Consider the following 22,119-nt stretch of genomic DNA (forward strand, 5'->3'; position numbering starts at 1 on the left):
TATCTGGGACGTACGGGACAAAACATTTTTCATCGGGAGAAAGAACAGATGATCGGGAAGTGAAATGTTCAACATTTCCACACACTTACAAAATCCTGAATACCGCACGCTTTTTCCAATAACTTGCCAACACTGACAGTGTCGAGAGAATTTCTCAAATTCTGTAGTTTTGACACACGAGCATTCTAAATTTCTCGGATGTTCGATATGAGAAAAGGAAGGGTGGTGAAAAGGGGAAGGATCCTTCGTGACCTTTGTTAAAGGTACCATTTCAGCATCTGTCACCTTGTAAATAATGTCTTCCGGGCTCGATTCCCGGCGGATGCAACTATAAACTGTGACCGGAATTTAAAACCTCGATCTCCCGGGTACGAATCCTCCACATTAACCACTCTCCAAATTTGAGTTCTGTTGCTTTCGCTCAGCTCTCCTCAAGACGGTTAGTACAGTTTCATTGATGCAGGTTCATGTTTACTGCCATGACCTGGCACCCTTGCTAATATCATTTACACAGCGTCGTAATCGTGAGAAATAATAATTAGAACAGACCAACCCTGAAAGTCGCGTCTTGCAGCGTTCCGACCTCGCTGTTTAAGTCGCAGAAGAAAACGTGCATGAAGCTTTAGTGACGCACATTAAGAAAAAAAATAATTGAAGAATGCGTGTGCTGCATGTAATGTTCACACATTTTATTGCCATGTTTTCTTTTTTTTTAAGTTTGGGCAGCGCGTTTCAAGGTCGTTACACTATTATTGTATTGTATTATCTGCATATCAAAAATAACTTTCCGGCTGTTTGTTCAGAGGTGAAATGTACCATGGGAAATCATGAATCTCTTTTTCCCGCGGTGCGTTTTTAACACTATTAATATTAAAAGATGACAAGGAAAGTATATGAGAGGTTCCTGACCTACAGGTCGTTCGAGTTGTAAATGCCATGCTACGGAAGTGCAATATAATTTTGATAGCCGCTGTTTAACGTTGTGACCTTGTAATCCAGGAGCCTTGGTTCGAATCCCGATGGAGGTACATTGCACAAGGTAATTCCACGTCAAATCAGGCACCCTTCGGATTTTTACAATTTTGATGAGCGGGTATGGATCTTAAGTAGCAATATAAGTGCTACCCATATCACATACATGTGAAAGATGTTTCGGGGAAAAGGGGAGAACATACCCGTAAAGGAGGACTACAAATTACTCTGCATTATCTCAATGTTATATATTTCAGTTTTTCTGTTTTTGAGGGGTTAAAGCCAAGAAATTTCCGACCACGCTACTAAATTTCGTACTTCAGAGGAACAAATTGGATATCAGAATTTTGCTACTCTCAGCAAGATTTTGATACGAGACATGACCTGAACAGAACTAGATTTAGTGTTTGTTCATTCAGACATTTTTGGCCTCCCCTATGGCGTAGTGGTAACTCTGTCGCCTTGTAATCAAGAGTTCAATACCCGGTGGAGGCACATAGTAGTTCGGATCCCGCTTTAAACTGTAGGCCCAGTCCCGATTAGCCTATATGTGCATAAGTGAACTTTAAAGTGGAAAACAACAAATAAATTAAATTAATTTGAATTCAATTCAATTCATATATTTTAATATAATCGCCATTCATCCTCATCTTCACGATTAACTAGAAGAGTAGTTAGAAAATCAATGCTAAATTATTATAAATTCTAAACACCAATTTAAACGCAGGTGGACCTTGCTGTTAAAATGTCTTTATTCACTCGACGTTTCGAAATATACAGGTAGACATGTGCTTTTTAAGAACCTAAAAATAGCCACAACAGTACAGATAGTTCACTAGGCCAAATGGAGCAACAATTGTTTGTAATATAAAGAGTGCAACAACAACACAAAACATTAATGGTTCGTTATTTCCTGTTAAACTATCTGTACTATTCTTGTGTTTATACACGTATTGTAAAAATTATAATATCAATTTAACCTGATAATGTTGACAACAATAATCAAATCTTCTTACCTTTTATAGGGACCAAGGTGTTGAGTATTTATTGTAATGGTAAAGGTATTAGCCACATTCGGTCGAAGAATCTTCAATTTCCCTCCCTGTATGTGGATGCCATCGTCTGTTGTCGTGAGGGTGGCTCTCACTGAGAAGTTGTTCCAGTTGGTTACGGTCAGTGTCACCTTTTTGTCAGTGGCGGGTGGTGTCTGCAAGAAAATGTGCAAAGTTAGCCATAACTGTAGGTAGAGTCTCTGACAGTTGCACATTAGCAGCATGAGAGCAAGCACTAATCGCACAATTTTCTCGAGCGGTCTGTTGACGTTAGATCAACCCATAATTAATCAATTTCTAGCACATCAGCACTACAAGCTGCGCTAGAATGTCCCTACACGAAGCGGTTCTGATTGCCCAGCGACTAATCAGTGGGTACTTAGGGAGAAGCCTGAACCCGGGCTGATCACATCACCTTCACTATTGCCGAGATCGATAATCTGTAAAGCCCTACCTCCATGCCATCTATGTATGTGACTTTCTTGCGCTTTACCTCCTTTTTTCAGGTCTTGATTCTCGTACGTTTTTTGTCAGATTATAGATATACGATTTGTTACCTTAATTCCATCAATATTTAAAAATTACCCAACATTTAAAATGCATAATTATATCCATAGGTTTCTGGAAAGTTAGTAAAACAACAGAAACTTGGTTACAGTTTTTTGGGTGGGGGGGGGGGGACTTAAGAGAGGAAAATGGTTGTAGAAGGAGATAAACGTTTATAAACTTCTATAAGTTCGGAGTATTTTAAAGTTTTCTGGAAAAACCAATAGAAATTTCAAATCAAAACTGAACCCGATAATAACCAGGCTCTAGATTGGGATTTTGGACCAAAATACGTTTCTCCAAGACAAGAGACGAAACAACAAAACGTGTGGTAGTCGTAAGGTTCGGAGATGGTACAAGACACACACAAATAAAGTTCTAGTTGCGATAACGTGTTACATCATTTACTTTCAGAAAAAAAATAGATAATCAAGAAGACTTAATTAGCGCTAGAAACAGAATTTCTCGTTTTGTAGCACAGCCGGCGACAGTAAATCACCATGTGGAGATTTCTGTTCTACAGGAAATAACGAGGTGAGATTACACGCGATCCAATAAGGAATTTATTGTGGAAGCGAGGAGAAGTTTTTCTTCGTACGGTCCCATATGGAAGTATAGACTGAGGTTCTTTCAATCTGTTTCTGTTATTTTTCGTCTCTTTTCTTCCTCTTGGGTTAGGTGCGGCGATGAGGATGGATGATAAACTGATGATATGCTGATTATACCCAGATAGCACGAAAGTTTGTGGCAATTTTCCTGTAGCTTGCTTGTAGCTTTTCAAACACAGCCATGTCAGGTTTGCTGTACTTTTGAGTGGCTTTATTCAAGCCTGATGCAAACTTACTGCTTGCTTTGCCATTATATGCTTGCAGCAAGCTGATTCACTTTACATGAAAGGCTTGTTTTGTTTCAAGCATGAAGCAAGCTTACTGTACTATCTGGGGACAAACACGATGAGACAAGGTTCGAACCTGTGACCTCTTGATTCCTAGGGCGTTACGCTGAAAACTCCACCTGGGAGGCTGGCATAAAGTGAGCTTAACCCTAACTTAGTTACCTGGGAGGGGAGGGCCCACACTTTTTTTATCACTAAATTTCAAGAAACGATTTTGTTACTGAATCACTGCTTCCTTTGTTGATTATATAAGTGCAGTTATTTATCAATTATTATAATTACCAACTTACCATCATTAATAAAAAATAATAACCAATTATTGCATGAGTGTCATGCGCATTTTTTTACCAATCACTAAAACGCGCAAAGACCACATTAATTATTCGTCAATGCTTTTTGTTTATATACTTGCAGTTAAATATTAATTATAATAATTACAAAAAATACCATCATTACCAACCAATTGTACACTGTCACTAGCATGAGTGTCTAGAATAACACGCATCCAAAGGGGGGTGTCTGATAGGCTCAACAAGTGAATTTTGCCTCCTATGTAACATTTATGTTTCCATGAACAAAATTAATACAGAAAACTCCCAAAGGAACAATGTAATTTATTTTCAATTTTTAATAAAAAAATTTCACAGTTGAAAAATCGAAAAACTAGAGGTTGCGAGTCTGACACACCCGTCTAGGGTATGTTATGGTTAAATATGCTTTGGCGAAATGTAATCTTCCTTACCCTTCCGAAATCCAAGGTTGTAGGATTTATTTCCACCTTTGACAGTTGTGTTGGCGTCAGAGGGACAAACATATTGGTCGGTTTCTTGCTCGTCTCTCGTTTGTCGCCACTCTCCCTGTCTGCCTGCTCGCGTCTGACCTCTCCCGCCTCGTTGCCATGCGTGCAGCCGCTCGTTTGGTAGTCCGTTATCATCCTGCGAGGCGGCTGCTTCTTGCCTTCGGAGGACCTGATGTACTTCAGCCAGTACTCCTTCATGGCGTTCTGCATTTCCACCTCCTGGCAATCGTATGTGTTATCCACGTCCAAGTACGTGTGGCGGGGTAACTGGGCGAAAATGGTTCTGAAAGTATGATCGAACCTACGTCAAAAGAACAATTTAATGACTGGTGAAAATTTCTGATATCGATAGGGACCACGGTGCTTCATAAATGCTATAACACCGAAAAACAAGGTTTATGTTCTAAACACATTTTCATGCACTCGAAATTGCGAATACGATTCTTTTTGCGAATTTCAATACATTCCGTGCTTAAAATACTACGAAAATCCAACATTCCTGTGTTCTACAGTAGTACGCATGTATAATGTATAACGCACACGATTTCCAAAATATTATTCCATAAAGAAACTGTGGTGCGTGTTATACATGGAATAATTTCAGGAGCTACATGAAACCACGTGTAAATGGATACTTCACACGATTTTTCACCTTCTATGGGAACGTTTTGTATTACTGAGCAAAGTGGCAGGGGCCTAACGGGAGATCGGGTGTTCATGCTATCGGTAAATATACTTGGTGCATCGATCTATCAGTAAAATTATCGAAAATTTTACCGATCCGATATACCAATAAATATTTTATAATTTAGTGCAAAATTCTGCAATTCTGTTATCATTTTTATGAATATAAACATATAATCTACACTACATGGTTATTTTTAAAGTAAATGTCTGAATATGCAGCTCTTTTGTATTACAGTTATCTGGTTTTGATTGATTGATAGATTTGGTGTTTTAAGTCCACTTTAGGCACAGTAAGACTAATCGCGAATGGACCTATAGTTTAAAGTGGGATCCGAACCACTATGTGCCTCCACCGGGTATCGAACCCGGGACCCCTTGATTACAAAACGATGATGCTACCACTGTGCCATCGGGGAGGACCACTCTATGCACAGTTAAGAGATTAAGTCCACTCTATGCACAGATAAGAGATTGAAACTGCAGTTTAAAATGGGATCCTATGTCCCTCCACTGGATATCAAACCCGTGACCCCTCTATTACAAGGAGATGACGGTGTCCTAACCAGTTTCTTTTCCTCTTCTTGGTGGTCTCCAGTATATATATCTTTTTTCACCAACTCTTTTCAGTACGGCTTTGTTTCTTACCCTGTCCGTCCATTTTACACGCTCCATTTTTCGCCATGTCCACATTTCAAAAGCTTCGAGTCGTTTCTCTTCATTTCTTCTCAACGTCCAGGTTTCTGCACCATATAGTTCTATAAATTATGTGCAAACTATAGTATATTCATGGGAAGGATGAATGACACAGGGTGTACATAAATTGTTATTAATAAATCAGAAACTAATGATGATACAAATTAACGGGTGGCAATGATATATAGATAAACTCAAAAAGTTTTATGTCCTGTATCAGTACACTTCCATGTGTGCTTCTTTTGACGTACGGAGAATGTCAAGACGATAAACGATTTTTCACACTTTCGAGTCAGCATGTCTACATCCACAGTCGCTATTGCGTTGTTTACTCTGGCTTTAAGTTCATATGTTCATCACTTATGCCTCATTAAAATTTCTGCCACATATCCCCAATGAAAAAATGTTCAAGGTGGTTTTGTCGCGTGATCTCGTGGGCCAAGAAATATAACCACCACGTCAAATTCATCTTCCCGGCAAGCGTTCGTTCAAAACACGACGAACGATGTTGGCGAACCTTACAAAAGTTATGAAAATAAAGCCAGACTAAACAACGCGATGTCTACTGTGGATGTCGACATGCTGACTCGAACGTGTGATTATCGTCTTGACATTCTCCGTGCGACAAAAGTAACACACATAAAAGTGCACTGATACAGGAGTTTATCTGTCATTGCCACCAGTTTACTTGTATCTTCATTAGTTTCTGATTTATTAATAATTAAAATGTGTCGGACACTTTGTGTTCACCTTGAATGTACTGAACTTCATCTCCTCTCCCCCTACATCATAGGCAGGCTCAAAACTTTTCAGTCACCCTTAGCAACTGAATGACAGCCCCCAAAATTCGATAGCCATTGGTGTAAACCATGGTTATTACTTCATTACCTGAGGCTATGATAGGCTGTTACCTTATTTCGAGATCCTTGGGCCATGGCCTCATCGAACGCTGCCTGTCGTTCGGAAAGGCTATCAAGCACGTGAGTCCGCTCTTGAATCCCGACTTGATCATCCTGTCGTAGTCGTTCGTGATGACTATATCCCTAGGGAGTTCAAGGTCGCTGGTGAAGCCGACCTCATCCACCAAGAAACCAACCTCGTTTGTAATCATCGGGGTGATTCCTACAAAACACAGATTCCATTGTGATACACACACACACACTTTCTTGTGTGTTCAAAATGTTTTCCTTCTGGAACACTATGACACACAAATACAGCTCAGCATTGCTGTCAAAAACCTGGAAGGCACCCTTTATCACTACTAGCTTTTGCCCGTACACTGAGTATTTCGCCATACTCCACAGGAAGAAGTCCATTAGGGAAAACTTTTATAACAAGTTTTCAAGGCGAAAATTCTTTCTTGTTTGGTTAGCATTGTAACACTAGCACGCACGCGAACTGAACTGAACTGCTACTGTCGACGCCAATCTTTCGTTTTTTTTGTTTTTTTTTGCTTTTTTTATCAGCGTCGTCGCCTTGTAATCAAGGTGTCTCGGGTTCGATACCCGGTGGAAGCATTTAAACTGTAGGTCCAGTCCCGATTAGTCTTACTGTGCACAAAGTGAACTTAAAACATCAACTCAGAACCAACTCAGTTTATATTTTTTTGTTACCAATCATGTGACAGAAACAACCAGCAAAACTTTCGTTCAATATTAGTGATCAGTAGGGCTCGGATAATTATGCATTTTGCATATTGCATATGCAAATGCATATTTAAGGATTTTTAACTAACATGCATATTTCATATGCAGGTGCATATTTATATGAAAATAAGTTGATGTGCATATTTTTGTACCCACAACCAGCACCGAGCATTATACTGTATTTATTTCTCATCTCCTCGCTTCTTTTCTTTATCTTTCCTGTATTTATTCTGTCCTTTTTCCTGGCTTGTGTGAAATGTGGCAAGTACGTCATTCTCACCTCAACAATCGACGAAGCTGGCAACGCCGCGTGTAAATTTTTTATCGCAAGTGGACAACGTGTGGATGATCTGGAACTTGATGTGTCTGACTTCGTTGCCCTAAAATACAGTCCACTTGTATCTTGCTAAGTGGAACGTGTGTTTCTGAACATAAGACTATTCTAGCTGAAATCAGGAGTTTCAAGTTCGAAAATTTGAGACATGTTGTTATGAAATGCAATCATGATCTTGATCTGTAGACTGTAGTGTATTGTGTTTCATTTAACGCAGAACCATATTATTTGAATAAAATCTGTGTAGCGAATGAGTATTCAGAATAATGCATATTCATTGCCTGGCATGTAATCTTTCATACTTTGTAACATACAGCATTTATAAATTAAACAGGTTCTTAAAGTGCATATTTAAGTGCATATTTTACACTTTTTATTGCATATTTTGCTCTTTTTTAGTGCATAACTATCCGAGCCCTAAGATCAGGGGGTGATCTGTGGGGGGAGGGGAGCCCCCTGCGGAAATAGAAAAGTCGCTTCCGAAAATTTTAATAACCTGGCAGAGCATTCGGATAATAGCTAAGAAATTCGAAAACCATGCTCTCTCTGGCTTCCTTCATTCGTTTTAATGTAACGTAGAGAACTCACTTTTTTTTACTTTTTCTAATAATAAGGACTGATTCAGTCCTCTTTATAATTGAAAGTCGAAATAATGGATGATATTTAAATTATAGCCCGTCATTGAAACTTAACAATGGACACGTGTAGAGTGGCAGGGCTGGTGTAATGTAACTTCTATTGTTGAAACGAATTTCAACTGTTGCAGCTATTTTAACGGTTAATCAGTCGACAGTTTGCTGTGGAATGGTGGTGACGTGCTTGTGCAACTTATTGACACTAAATGGAATTTAATTGAATCACATATCAGAGGTAAGAGCCGCTATATATTTTTTATTAATATTATAATTTGATGCCTATGACATTCCTCCCTTGTGAAGTTGAATATTCTAACCGCAGGAAAGTGGCGGAATTCAACACTGTGATACACTGGCGCCAAATTCCTTCGATTCTTATTTTTGGCTCTGTTTTGGATGTCAGTACAGTTTGATAGGAAATTAGAGGATTTTGTTAAGCCTTCCATTGTATTTGTATCGCTCGCTTTTTTCATCATTGGGACATTGCTCATTCATTATCATGACCGCTAATATACTATTTTGTCATCCATTTTTCTAACTTCAGGTCGCTTCTCTTCCACAACTTTGGCTAATCGCGACGATGAGGATGAACGACGAATACATTAAAATGATGGAGGGACACTAACAAAGGGACACACACGTGCCAAACGGTGAGCGATCGTGGATCGACCTTTTACACACCATAGAACGAGGAGAAACTTGCCTGGATTGAAGACGGGGTTCCTGTGATGAGGTATGGATGGTATCTTGACTATTAGCGGAATCTCATGAAAGCCCACTTTCACCCACTTGCACTTCCCTACGTCGGAGATCCCCAAGAGGTCGAGTTCGATCTTTCTATTGGCTTCCTCTGCAAGGAAAACTACAATAATCAGTGGGGAAATTTTTAATATTCTCTTTCTTCTAGATAACACTGTTATCTAGTAAAGCTCATGATGTTTATTTTTGATGTTAGATAGTGAAGAAATATTTATGAACACATTTGTATAAATTAAGACAGTAATACAAGAATAAAGTAACAACAACATAACATGGAGAATACATGTTGCCCTTTCATGAAAAACGTACTAAGAAAAATAATACGTACTTTTTCAGAATTCAAACGGAAATAAGAATGCAATGTGTACACAGAGAAGCAAATGTATCAGCTGAAACAGAAAAAAATGCATAAAATCTGTAGCTCAAACCAAATGTTTAGTGTATCATGGAGAAATAATAAAAACTGTCTAGTTTCGATATATCGATTACATTGATTTTAATAATTAGGTAGTAATTAATAAACAGCGTACTACGACGTCAAGGGTTCCGGGTTTAAATACCAGCCTGTGCATGGGTGTTCTTTGTGAGTATCCCTTCATCAATTTCATCATATCATTATTCATCCTGATCGTCGCGATTAACTAAAAGTGTTAGAAAGGCGTCGCTAAATAATAAATCAAACCAAATTATACCTTTTGGCCTATAGTTGACGTTCAAGAGAACTACTACTTAGCAAGTTATATTGTTTTAACAGAAGAAGCAGCGCTGTGATTATGTAGTGTAGTGTAATTAGGAGATAAAAGTCATGTAGTGATTGAACTGAAATTATTTATGTTATGTAGAAAAATACTTGACCTCAAAAGAAATGAAGAAATGAATGATGGAGAAGATGACACAATATTGAATACATAATCTACATTCATATCCTTATATTATTAGAACAATAAAATGAAGAAGATTTTGATGAGAAAATCATGTGGCACGCATGAGAGACGAAAAAAGACGACAGTTGAATGGCAATGTTGAGATGGACCTGAAGAAAGTTGGTTAAGAGTGGATCGATCTTAGGGACAGATGGGAGTTGCAGCGGCAAGGAACATCCGGGTTTAGAAATGCCAGAGAGTTGCTTTTTGTTGAGTTCTTATAGTATTAATATGCTGTTATAATTGTGTAGTAGGGTGGCTTAATTTTTATTTTGTGTCGTTATTTGCATCAAATAATTCCAATGCGGACCATGTGGCAAATGTTCGAAGACGACCATTACACTAGAAATTCAAGCCAAGAACATAATAATTTTCCAATTGTAATGGGTCTTAATGTTCTCTAACTTAACTTTTAAGTGCTGTTTAGAAGGAATCTCTGAAGGGAAATTTTCCTTATAAAGAAAGCATTTAAAACGCCAATATTTTTCTTTTCCTTTACCATAGTTATGAGGATTGAAGTTGACGACCGCCCTAGCAGATTCCCCTCCTTTCAGCACATTGCAGTGTGGATACATGGTGATGTTGGCCGCCCTCTTGCACCTGTACTTGAGGTGGAGTTTGGTGGCGTTTCTGATGATCACCACCTGTTGGCTGCTGGAGTTGATGGCGACGGTTCCGAAGTCTATTTGCGGAGGGTCGCAGGTCACCGCTGGCCAAACACCCGCTCCAAGCATTATCACTTCGGCTTTTTGTGCTGAAAAAATCGAAACTCGAAAATTATTTGGATTAACTTATAGGCCATTTTTTGAAACTTGGGGCTATTGTTATTACTGTTTTTAGGTCACAAATGAAGTTTTATGTTGCATTTTTTTTAAGCAATTTTCAGGTCAGTAAATGTCTTTCACTAGTCATGAGGAATTCGTGGCAGGAAATAATCTGTTTGTGGAGAATCTACCAGACAACCCTCCAAGTTATAGAAGCAGGCGGGGAGCATCCAGTAACATCGACGTAACTTTGTCCAACAATAGATTACTGGGAAAAGTGAAAGAATGGAAAGTGAATGACATGAAAACTACTAGCGATCACAATGTGATTACTTTTAAAATATCCAAAAATTCAACGGAAGAAGAAAGATCACCAGAAATAAGATATGACTGGGGAAGAACAAATCAACAACTTTTAATTGAATCAATACACCTCCCCCAACAGGCGGACTCCACGAAAACGATAAACGAATGGGCAAGAGCGGTGACAGAAACGATACAAAACGCAATAGAAATTGCAACGCCTAAAAAAAAAACAGATTAAACATAACAACAAGCCGTGGAACAAAAAGCTAACTAAGCTCAGAGCATTCATGAGAAAAACACGGAAAATTTATCAAAAAACAAACATTAATGAAATGAGAATTAAAAACTTGGAATTATACAGGGCGGCCAAAAAAGATATGAAAATGAACTGATATCCTACAAATGTAAACACTGGAAAAATTTCGTTACACACAAATTAACAATTGATAAATGGGGACTGCTCTATAAAATCGCGTCTGGGAAAATTAAATTAGGAAAAGCTTTCTCAACACTAGAGAAGGTAGATGGAACACACACAATAGATTTGCGAGAGACGGCAGAACAATTACTGCATGGACGATGCGATGGAGAATTAGGACGACTACCACACAAATACAAGATTGAAACTCCAGGAGACTTACAACAATGATCCAATTCTGCCTTTCGCGGAGGAAGAAGTAGCTCTCCAGATAATGACCTTGAGAAAAAAAATCGCTGTGTCCGGATAATATTCCAGCAGAAATAATCCAGATGGCGGCGGAGAAGCTCATTCCAAACCTAACGTCCTTTTTTAACAGATGCTTGGAAGTCCAAAAATTTCCCACGCCCTGGAAGGAGGCTAACGTCATTATAATACAAAAGGATGCTGATCGTGACGAAACGCAGTCGAAATCGTACCGCCCAATCTGTCTCATAAATGTTCTGGGAAAGGTTTTTGAAAAAATGATAACAAAAAGATTATTAGAATTCCTTGCTTTGAAACCAAATACAGGACTCCAATACGGCTTCATAAAAGGGAGATGCACGGAGGATGCAGTAAATACTTTCTTAAACACAGTCGCTTCGAACGAAAACAAATACGTGGTGGCAACACTGGCGGACATAACTGGGGCGTTTGATAATCTGTGGTGGCCTCACTTACTCTGTACTCTCAGAGAAATGAAATTCCCGGGCACCCTGTATAGAATTCTGGAGGACTATTTCAGGGATAGAAAAGTCACCCTACATATTCCGGACCAAGATATCGCTAAAACAATGACAAAGGGTTGCCCACAGGGTTCCGTTTTGGGACCCCATCTATGGAACGTAAACTTCGAACCTTGCATCAAGACCTTGCAAGAAACACGGGAAGTAGTTAAGTGCATAGCCTTAACCGATGATCTGATAATTATCACCACAGGAAACTCAAGAGCAGAAATTGAGAAAAATACTACCACCGCGTTACAAAAATTGACAAAGACCAAATACATAGTTTTGAAAGGACAATTTAGCCAACATCGGAATCCATTAATAAAAATGAAAGGCAAATCATAAAAAGGGTAACGGAGATTAAATACTTGGGAGTGACGCTGGAAGAGGGCTTACTTTTCAAAAGCCACATTGAGAACATAACCTTCAAAGGGGAAGCTCTCATGAACAAAATAGCTACCATTGCATCCAACAGCTACAGACTTCCTCCGTCAGTTATTAAAACTTATCTAGTGTCCATTTACTTTTCAATCATTACTTACGGGGCATCGGCGTGGGCCTCATCGTCATTGCACAAAATAACGTACGTTCGTAAGCTAAGATCTTCTTACAGGAAAGTAATTCTCAGAGTAATTCGCTTCGTCGGAAGCGCTGTTTGTCATAATGGGAACTTTGCCAATTGATTATGAAATTAAGCTGAGGGCAATGACTTATCACTTCAAACATGGGCACGAGAGGGAGATAACCGACCAAATGGCAGAATTCCTCCCCACCGTCCAGGAGATCAAGATGAAGATTCATCGAGACTGGCAGCGAGAATGGGACGAGTGCGAGATGGGTAGAAGACTGCATAACTTCCTCCCCTGCACGCAGGATAACGTTTTTAACAGGGACGTCACGCCATCCAGAGGGCTGATACATCTTCTAACAGGGCACGGACCATACGGAAGTTACCTCACAAAAATAGGTAAAATGGGAACCGACGTATGCCGAGACTGCCGGATGGAAAGAGACACGCCAGAACATAGAGTTTTTTCCTGCCGCGCCTCTGATGAACAGATAATATCGGCCAGAAGGGACCTGCCGAATAACGACATCTTCGAACCGATAAGGAGGGAACATGTAAAGAAGTTATGCGACCTCGCAGACTTAGTGTCTAATATCGAGTTGCGGAGGTGCCTGACGGAACCGGAAACCCGGCGGCCACCAGCCACCCCCCCCCCCTCAACAGGAGCCCCGCAGAAGCAGCAGGATACGAAACCAAGTCCCCACGCCCCCTCCCCGGAGACCGTCACGATCGCGTCGGGAGCAGATACCAGAGGAAGAAGAGGAGTCGGCACCGGAAGATTCATCCCGAAGGAGAAACTTCAGAGTGTCCACTGGGAGACGAGGAGCCGCCGCCAGGAGAGGGTTACGTCCGCCCAATCAGCCTGGGGAGAGCCATGAAGGTTGCCCGGAGAGAAGTCGTCGAAGATGAAGAATGACCTAAAAACCATCTCTTGGGATAAAATAATATAATAGCATAATAACGAAAAAACTGTAAAAAAGTAATATCAGAACCCCACATTAAATCGTGACTAAAGTTTCTTTAATAATAAATCCAAGATGAGGGACCATAAACTCTTGAAAATTGCTAGATTTGGAATCTGTTGGAATCCAGTAGGCACCCTAGAGACTGGATATAAAGGAAATTTCGAAAACACAAACAAATTAAATTTAAATTAAATTTTTAACAATGTATGTAAGTGTAGTAAAAAAACCATGAACACACATTTATATACCTAGGTACAGTACTTATTATTAATTAATATAATCTAATATAAAAGGTTGTTTATCTTTTTCCCTTTTTTATAATTGTTATTATTATTATTATCATCAAGTCTACATATAATTTTTTGCGTATTTTATGTATTTTATGTCACATTTATCTATTACATATCTAACAATTACAGTTTCCGCATAATTAGCGTGCTATCAAAACTTAGTACCCTGTATTACTGATTCACGTTAAATTATGCGGCTGTGATTTCATTCTGAGATCTCATAGCAGCCTCAGTCTACACGGACATTGAACGTCGCACAGCCACTGTCGCTAGCGTGGAATGCAGAGTCAGCTTCATGTCGAATAACCAAGTTGACACTGAGTCCTGACGCCGGTACCTTATCGGGCGTGTGTCCTCAACACATGACTGCAACAACGGCGAGATAAATAAGAAACTACAAAACCTCTTACAGTAAGTTTATATTAGGAATCGATATCCACTAAATTAATGAACTAGCCCAGTATTTCAGTGCACTTAACTTCCTTCCAAGTAGCAAATTCTCGCCACACACTACAATAAAGACTGATCTGTAAACCAGACAGGGAACTTGCGTCCGTGCAGACTAATCCAAGCCATCATTCACCCCAATTTAAACTCTCACCCCATCATACTCTCCCCTCAAGCTTAAAACAGTTCTGGATACCAGAATGGTTGTCCCTCCTGTACATAGCATTCCCTACTATCTATACGATAAAAAAAAACTAACCAATAAACTAACACAAGTTAATCCATAACTACTATTAATAAGTTTAATTAATTACCAATCATACAAATGCACAGTAAATTTACAAGAAATTACAAGACTTGTTCCGGTCACCAGAACGGTCTATTAAAATAATACAAACTAAAAATTATGAAATATAGCTATGTATAGAATCTCCATGTATTTTCTTTTCTTTTTTGTACTTGTATTTGTATTTTATGTATGAAAATGAAGACGAAAAGGAGGAGGATAAAAAGGCGGGGGAACCGTCTCAAAAAGTATTCTTTTATACTCACTCAATATGTACTACTGTCTTCTTCATGTTCTAATTAAGTATTGTATCATGATTCATTCCATGAACTAGTGTATCTTGTATATCAATAAAAATTCAGAAGGAAATGCTTTGTAATTCGATGTAGTGAAAATGTGATCCAATGAAATGTATGATAAAGTTATGAATGTATACATTCTAAAGGTCAATAAATTATAGTCATGAGCCCATATGAGTTACCTAAATATGATATACAAGGGGTACCAGAATTGCGAGAGATGATTATTTTCGTGTGTTCTATCAAATTACGTGAAAAACTGTTTGTTGTTAAGTCTAACGATTTCAGAGATATGGAAATTTATTGTTAAAAGGAACAAGACTACATTACACAACCATGGCCACCAGCAGAACACGTTCTAAAGGGGGTGGGGTCAAAGTCGACATGTTTTCTCCAAAATGGGATAAATTGATGTTCTGTGAACTGGCCATTATAAGAAAGAAAGATTAGAACAGAGAGAAAATAAGAGATGTAAAAGAACCAGAGCATGCACAAGCAGAAGGAAAACTCCGCTATTCTATTAATCAATCTACACCATAAGTGGGCAAATACCTCGTGCTTCCAGATAGTCCCTCACTTGCGAGAAACTTAAACGAATCATGTAGTCCTTTGGTTCCGTATTGAATGCTTTCTTCCAACCGACAGAAGGAGGCAGTTTGACAGGGTTAAATCTGTAGAAAGAATAAATATAATTATCTTTTGTTATAGCCTGACAAAATATAAAACAATTTCGATAGCCAATAGTCAAATACGACTTTTCGTCAGAGGCGAAGCGTCCGGTCATCGGGAGATACTTACTTAGACAGAACCTTTCCCCTAACATATCTTACTTTCACACCAGGGATGGTGAACAACATCAGGATTCCGGAAAATTTAAAATCTCGATTCGGAAATTTTACTATCCGGATTTCGGAGAGAGACCTTTAACAATTTTTCCATTTTTCGGGTAGAATTAAAGATAGTTTACTCTTCCTTATTTTACTATCATATACAACGTAGAAGAAAATGAATTTGGCCGTCTCTACTTCACACGTCTGTACGAACACTGTTATCATCATTATCAATGTAGAAATCCTCCCTCCCCCTCCACGGTTGAAAGATTGACCCTGACGTTTGGCAAGTCTTGCGATGACTACGTAAAAATGTCACGCTTCACCACTGCCTTTCGTGTTTATTTCACAACTGACAACCATGCCAAATCAACTGGGGTCTGAACTTTGACATCTCAGAAATTGATAATTTTTGGTACAGTGGTAGTACAAGTAAAGTTGACGAAAACTGCCAAATTTCAGATTTTTTCCGCTCTTACTTTTTGAGTTATTGACTTTCAAAGAAACAAAAATCCCAAGATTATAATGACATTTTGAAATCTTTAAATTAAACAGCTGTAGATCAAAAACTATTTCACCTAGAGAGCTCAAATTGGTGTCATTCCCTTCTGATTTTAATGGGCATTAATTTGAAATGCAACATCAGTGTGGTATTTGAATTTTGTAATTTTTAAAAAACTTGAAAAAGGTTTCTTTTGAAAATCTCAAAAACACCATTTTTAATTTTTTTCAAAAAAATATATGATTTGAAGACATCAATTGACTATTTGTGTGCAAAATTTCATAATGGGACGGACATGGATTCCCATGGAAATTAAATTTTTGTATTGTAATGTGTGCGAAATTTGATAAATTTGTTGACTTCCATCTTATAACCACAACTATATGCTGAGTGGTTGAAGTCTTCATATTAGTCTATTTTATAATTTTTGGACTACACATATGAAAATATCTCAAATTTATCACTTTTAACCTCATACAAGCAAATTGAAAAATGTACGAGGGGAAGTCATTAAGTAACAGGAATCTTATTCTAAACTTCGTAGAAATTAATGCACAACGAAAATTTGTGTTTCGGCCCTCAAAATGGTTCCTTAGCAAGACACCATAAAGTTGTCGTGACGATCCAGTAGTATGTAAAGATCATAATATCGTTTAATAACGGTGATAAGATTCCTCTGCACTAAATTCCTAAGCAAGAATATTAGAGGGGAAAACTGCCCCCTCTTGCCCTCCCGTGCACACGCCTATGGATTCAGAAGGCTTCATTCCCTCTGACCACAAAAAAACTGATAACACTTCGTTGCTCTTCTACAGTGCAAGTCAACAGCTGAGCGGCCATGCTGTACGAGCTACTGCGCAGGCGCATACTGCTCGATCGTCACGACAACTTTATGGTGTCTTGCTAAGGAACCATTTTGAGGGCCGAAACACAAATTTTCGTTGTGCATTAATTTCCACGAAGTTTAGAATAAGATTCCTGTTACTTGATGACTTCCCCTCGTACATTTTTCAATTTGCTTGTATGAGGTTAAAAGTGATAAATTTGAGATATTTTCATATGTGTAGTCCAAAAATTATAAAATAGACTAATATGAAGACTTCAACATCAACCACTCAGCATATACAGTAGTTGTGGTTATAACATGGAAGTCAACAAATTTATCAAATTTCGCACACATTACAATACAAAAATTTAATTTCCATGGGAATCCATGTCCGTCCCATTATGAAATTTTGCACACAAATAGTCAATTGATGTCTTCAAATCATATATTTTTTTGAAAAAAATTAAAAATGGTGTTTTTGAGATTTTCAAAAAAACTTTTTTCAAGTTTTTTAAAAATTACAAAATTCAAATACCACACTAATGTTGTATTTCAAATTAATTCCCATTAAAATCAGAAGGGAGTGACACCAATTTGAGCTCTCTAGTTGAAATAGTTTTTGATCTACAGCTGTTTAAAGATTTCAAAATGACATTACAATTTCGGGATTTTTGCTTTTTTGAAAGTCAATAACTCCAAAAGTAAGAGCGGAAGAAATCTGAAATTTGGCAGTTTTTGTCCTCTTGATAGGTGCAATGTATAATCAAAAAATCTAAAAAATCTGAACCCTTAAGGTTAAAGAAATAATTATTATCAGTTGATTTGGCATGGAATGAGCCATGGATGATATTCACCACCCACTGCAATGTAAGCTTGTCAAGGTAAGCTAGTTTTTCCTCCCCCCTTTTTTAAAAATAATACGTCACACATGTTTGTTTTATAAGTTCACTATTTCAACACATAAATACAAATATTTTACATGTTTTTACCACATAAAAATCCGTGACCTACTTATTTGTCAGTTTTATAGCCCATTTTCTATTCTGAGGTGACTGTGAATATTTTAGTGCACAATTAATTGATGATTTCAGTGTTTTTCTCAGAAATTATCTGATTTTACACAAGATCCTTTCGGTGTCTATACTCAGTACTTATATATAAATCAGAAGTAATTGAAAACACTTCGACTACATTACAACATACGTGATTGTGATGATCCGTCCTTCAAAGGGCTCCAGATATCCCTCCATAGGGCTAACTTGATACATATCTGCGGTCGCAGAATCTTCTTCTGTAATTTCCTTAGAAATAAAAACATTTTTTTTAATGCGCAATTGGAGAACTACGTTTAGAAAACGGATCATTACTTTAGTAAATTCTAATGCCTATATCAAATTTCATATTAGATAAAAGCTATTTCCTGACACTACACCGTACCATGAAAGGGAAGGGAGTAGAGGTGGGACCTGCACATTCTAGATTTCAGCCATAGTGAAGGTAATGTGATTAGCAACATGCTTCGGCCGCCTTTATCCTCCATGGATTCGCTAGGGTACCAATCGGAGGCTGGGTGAGTGTCCCTTCAACAATTTCATCATAGCATCATTCATCTCTCATCGTCGCGATTAGAGCTCTCTAGAGCTGCTTTTCGCATGAATATATTCGGAGAATTTCCAACCTGACATCACCCACCCGGAAAACCGATCCAGGGTCTCCCGCGTGAAAGTCAGACGCGCTACCCACTGAACCACCGGGGCCTCATAATTACATAGAAGACACTAAGCCAATCCATATTTATAAAACATATTATTATTACTATTATTTACTTACAATTTAAATTTCAATATTTTATCTTGTACAAAGGTAGATGGACATAAATTCTTCCCATGCAAATCCCCTTAATTATTTATTCGCAGAATACATTTTGAGAAGTAGCGAAAATTTTATCAGAACAAACGTGAACTAACGAAAATCAACTGATCTGGATAGTTCTCGGTTTGAAATTGAAAATGAGCTTGTATGTGTTTGCAGAACGAACGAAATTTTTTGCCAGAACAAACGTCTTAGGTGGGCAACAAGAATGGGTTGTCGCACACCGCGTCCGGGCGGCGCCAGGCTTTGGGTTCGGGCTACAGGACGAGCGCAGATTCCAATATCCTGGGGGAAACGTTACAACTTTTCTCCTGGGATTTTGGCCTGACTATGGGAGCGGTGGCCACCCACCATCGTGAGGAAATTTAAGAGCTACGAATGAGTAGCGTAACCCGGTGAAGGACACGTCACCCGTAACTGACTGTATGATCGCCCACCTTTGCTGAGGAGCCAGCAAAGTCGTTAACACAACGCGCTACGTTGCCAGGGGACCAGGGTTCGAATCCCGGCATGTGCATGGATGTTCCTTGTGAGGCCCTTCATCAATTTCATCATAACATCACCCATCCTCATCGTCGTGATTAGGCAAAAGTAGCAGTAAAGCCACGGTATATGAACCTCTGCTGAGGCATGCGAGAGTGAGGCCGCCCGCCAGTCGGTAGGTGGTCCTTGGGCCTCAAGGCCTGTTGCGCCAAGGGTAAACGAAAATGGGTCGGACCATCTTCACAGGAGTTCAAAGTATCGTATGAGTCGTTTAGATTTTAGAGGCCTGTGTTGTCTCAACAAGCATTTTTCGATGCTAGTCGGAAAGTTCGAGACCTGTTCGAGTCAAGTTAGAATTTGCTGTTTACTGGAACGCAGAAGTCACGTAGAAGCCACGTGTACCGGCAATCACGAGGAAACCACATTACCGCCACGTTAAGCAAGAACACCCTTGTGGTTACGAGAACCTTGAAAGGAGTCAAGTCAAGAATGTCTCTGCCAGAGAACGAAACTCATTAAATGAACTCAACAAAGAAGGAACCGAGGCTGAACGATTTGAAAGTATTCTTGTTATTTAGCGTCTACTAGCCTTCACACAATACATATTTCCCAAGAAAGGTGGAGCATCTCAATATATATATATATATATGTATATAATTTTTATTTTTATTATTTACTTTTTAATGAGGTAGGTGAGCCAAAGGTCGCCCGTGTTCCCAAGGTGGCCCAGTTTAAGAAAATGACATTAGTATTTAACACAGATAACAAATGGCACTACATTAATATACCCAGTCCCCCTCAGGTGCACCATGCAGAAAATGAACTGTCTCGGGTTGCCAGCAGCCATTTTATTTAAGTTCTTGTGGAACCCCTGGCGTCGTAGGGACTGTGCAGACCAGTCCTCCATGAAGGTCGTATATTCGTCGTTACTGTATACAATAATGCATTCAACAATCATAAGTTTGACACCAACATTTTCTCTAATAAGATGTGGAAACGTGAATAATCATGAATAAATATGTTTTCTTGAGCACAAGCATCATTTTCTAAGCCAACTATAAGCCGTGGGCCACTTTGGCACCCATGGGCCATCTTAGGACAGATGTAACGGTTTTGTAATTCACTTTTTAAAAAGAAGTTATAAACAATGTTACAAAATATCCATTTGGTACACGTTGTTAATTAGTTATAGAAGTTATTTCTTTTAATTTCAGAAACTTATCTCTCATTAGAGATTTGTAAATTGTCCTAGAAGCTTAACTAGGGCCACCTTTGATTCACCTACCTTGGTAGTTTCTACATTTAATATTTTTGTGGGCACATTAGGAATGCCCAGGCACTCCTATTACCCTCCTTGCTCACGCCTATGATATTCAGGTCGCAGGATAAGAATAGTTTGTTAATTTCCGTTCCGAGGACACGCACTGTGTTAATTGAAATTGCATTCTTATAGTTATCTGAAAAGAAGGTGATCACTTAATTTTAGACATTACAAAGAAGGGAAGATCGTAATTTATTTTTACTTTAATTGATGGTTTATTGTTACGTCCGTCAGTATCAGAGAAATATTAAATTTTGAATGAGATATTTTGAAATTTAAGTATTTAATTGTTCAAAATATTACAAGGTAATGTCAGAAAATGTAAGCTATGTGGAAGCTCTAAGAACCGACATGAGGGTAACTTACTTTTGCATCGTCGTCGGTGTCGAAGCTGTCCCGGACCTCCTTCGACACGACGAACGTTGTCCCAACCGGGCTGCAGTTGTGCAGAACAACGACGTCGTACTGCGAAGTCCCGAAGAAGGCCGACTTGAAGTCCACGAAGAGGAATTCCTTGCTCTCGCTTCCGTGCTGGAGGAGATACATCGGCCTGATGACGATCGCGTACACCCTCACCACCAGAGGGTGATTCTGAAACACGATCCTGAGGGAGATGAGTTGAAATTAGACACCATTTTATCTCACTGCTCCACAAAACTTAAGGAACACCAAGGGAACAGAAGGAAACAAACACAAAAACAGTTCCTGTTTATGGATGAAATTGCTCGCCCGCACCGCGCACGTATTGTGTTGGAATTCCTGGAAACAGAAGACATCGCCCGTATTTAGTGGCCTGCATGCTCGCCGGACCTCAATCCTATCGAGCATGTTTGGGATGCTCTTGGGCGACAACTTGCGCAGCGTAACCCACCACCAGGGACCCTTTCTGACCTGAGGAACGCCTTCTTACAGGAGTGCCCCCGTATCCCTCCAGCGTTGATTACCAATCTGATCTAGAGCATGGAGACCAGATGTCGTGCCTGTTTGTCTCTTTGAGGTGGTCGGTCACACACCGTATTGACGGTCTGAGCGCTCTCCTACTCCAGTTCCATCTGCTGGGGTCTCGTGCTTTTCCGATTTGCGGACAACCTGTATGCCATTCTGCAATATTGCTGGTCATTTTCGTTGCATGTTGCATCTGTACCTTATTGGTGTTCATAAACCCTGGTGAAACCTGATATGTGTTTGTTTCCTTCTGTTCCCTTGGTGTCCCTTACGTTTTGTGGAGCAG

The 22,119-nt window shown here is 39.1% G+C and overlaps 1 protein-coding gene and 1 long non-coding RNA gene across 2 annotated transcripts in view; one reads left to right on the forward strand and one right to left on the reverse strand.

The window, feature by feature from the left end:
• LOC146001278 (uncharacterized) overlaps positions 1-22,119 on the forward strand; it is a 107,160-nt gene that overhangs the window by 33,578 nt on the left and 51,463 nt on the right. The window lies entirely within an intron of this gene.
• LOC146001246 (cilia and flagella-associated protein 47-like) overlaps positions 1-22,119 on the reverse strand; it is a 62,346-nt gene that overhangs the window by 21,834 nt on the left and 18,393 nt on the right. The window contains exons 4-11 of the mRNA XM_083138551.1: positions 21,255-21,492; positions 18,416-18,513; positions 15,607-15,725; positions 10,441-10,695; positions 8,963-9,109; positions 6,556-6,766; positions 4,208-4,547; positions 1,989-2,179 (exon numbers count right to left, since the gene is read on the reverse strand). Of these exons, the coding sequence (XP_082994677.1) occupies positions 1,989-2,179; positions 4,208-4,547; positions 6,556-6,766; positions 8,963-9,109; positions 10,441-10,695; positions 15,607-15,725; positions 18,416-18,513; positions 21,255-21,492 (1,599 nt within the window). The remainder of the gene's footprint in view (positions 1-1,988; positions 2,180-4,207; positions 4,548-6,555; positions 6,767-8,962; positions 9,110-10,440; positions 10,696-15,606; positions 15,726-18,415; positions 18,514-21,254; positions 21,493-22,119) is intronic.

This window comes from Lepisma saccharinum, chromosome 1 (genome assembly GCF_977018435.1).
Source record: "Lepisma saccharinum chromosome 1, izLepSacc3.1, whole genome shotgun sequence".
NCBI lineage: Eukaryota > Metazoa > Arthropoda > Insecta > Zygentoma > Lepismatidae > Lepisma > Lepisma saccharinum.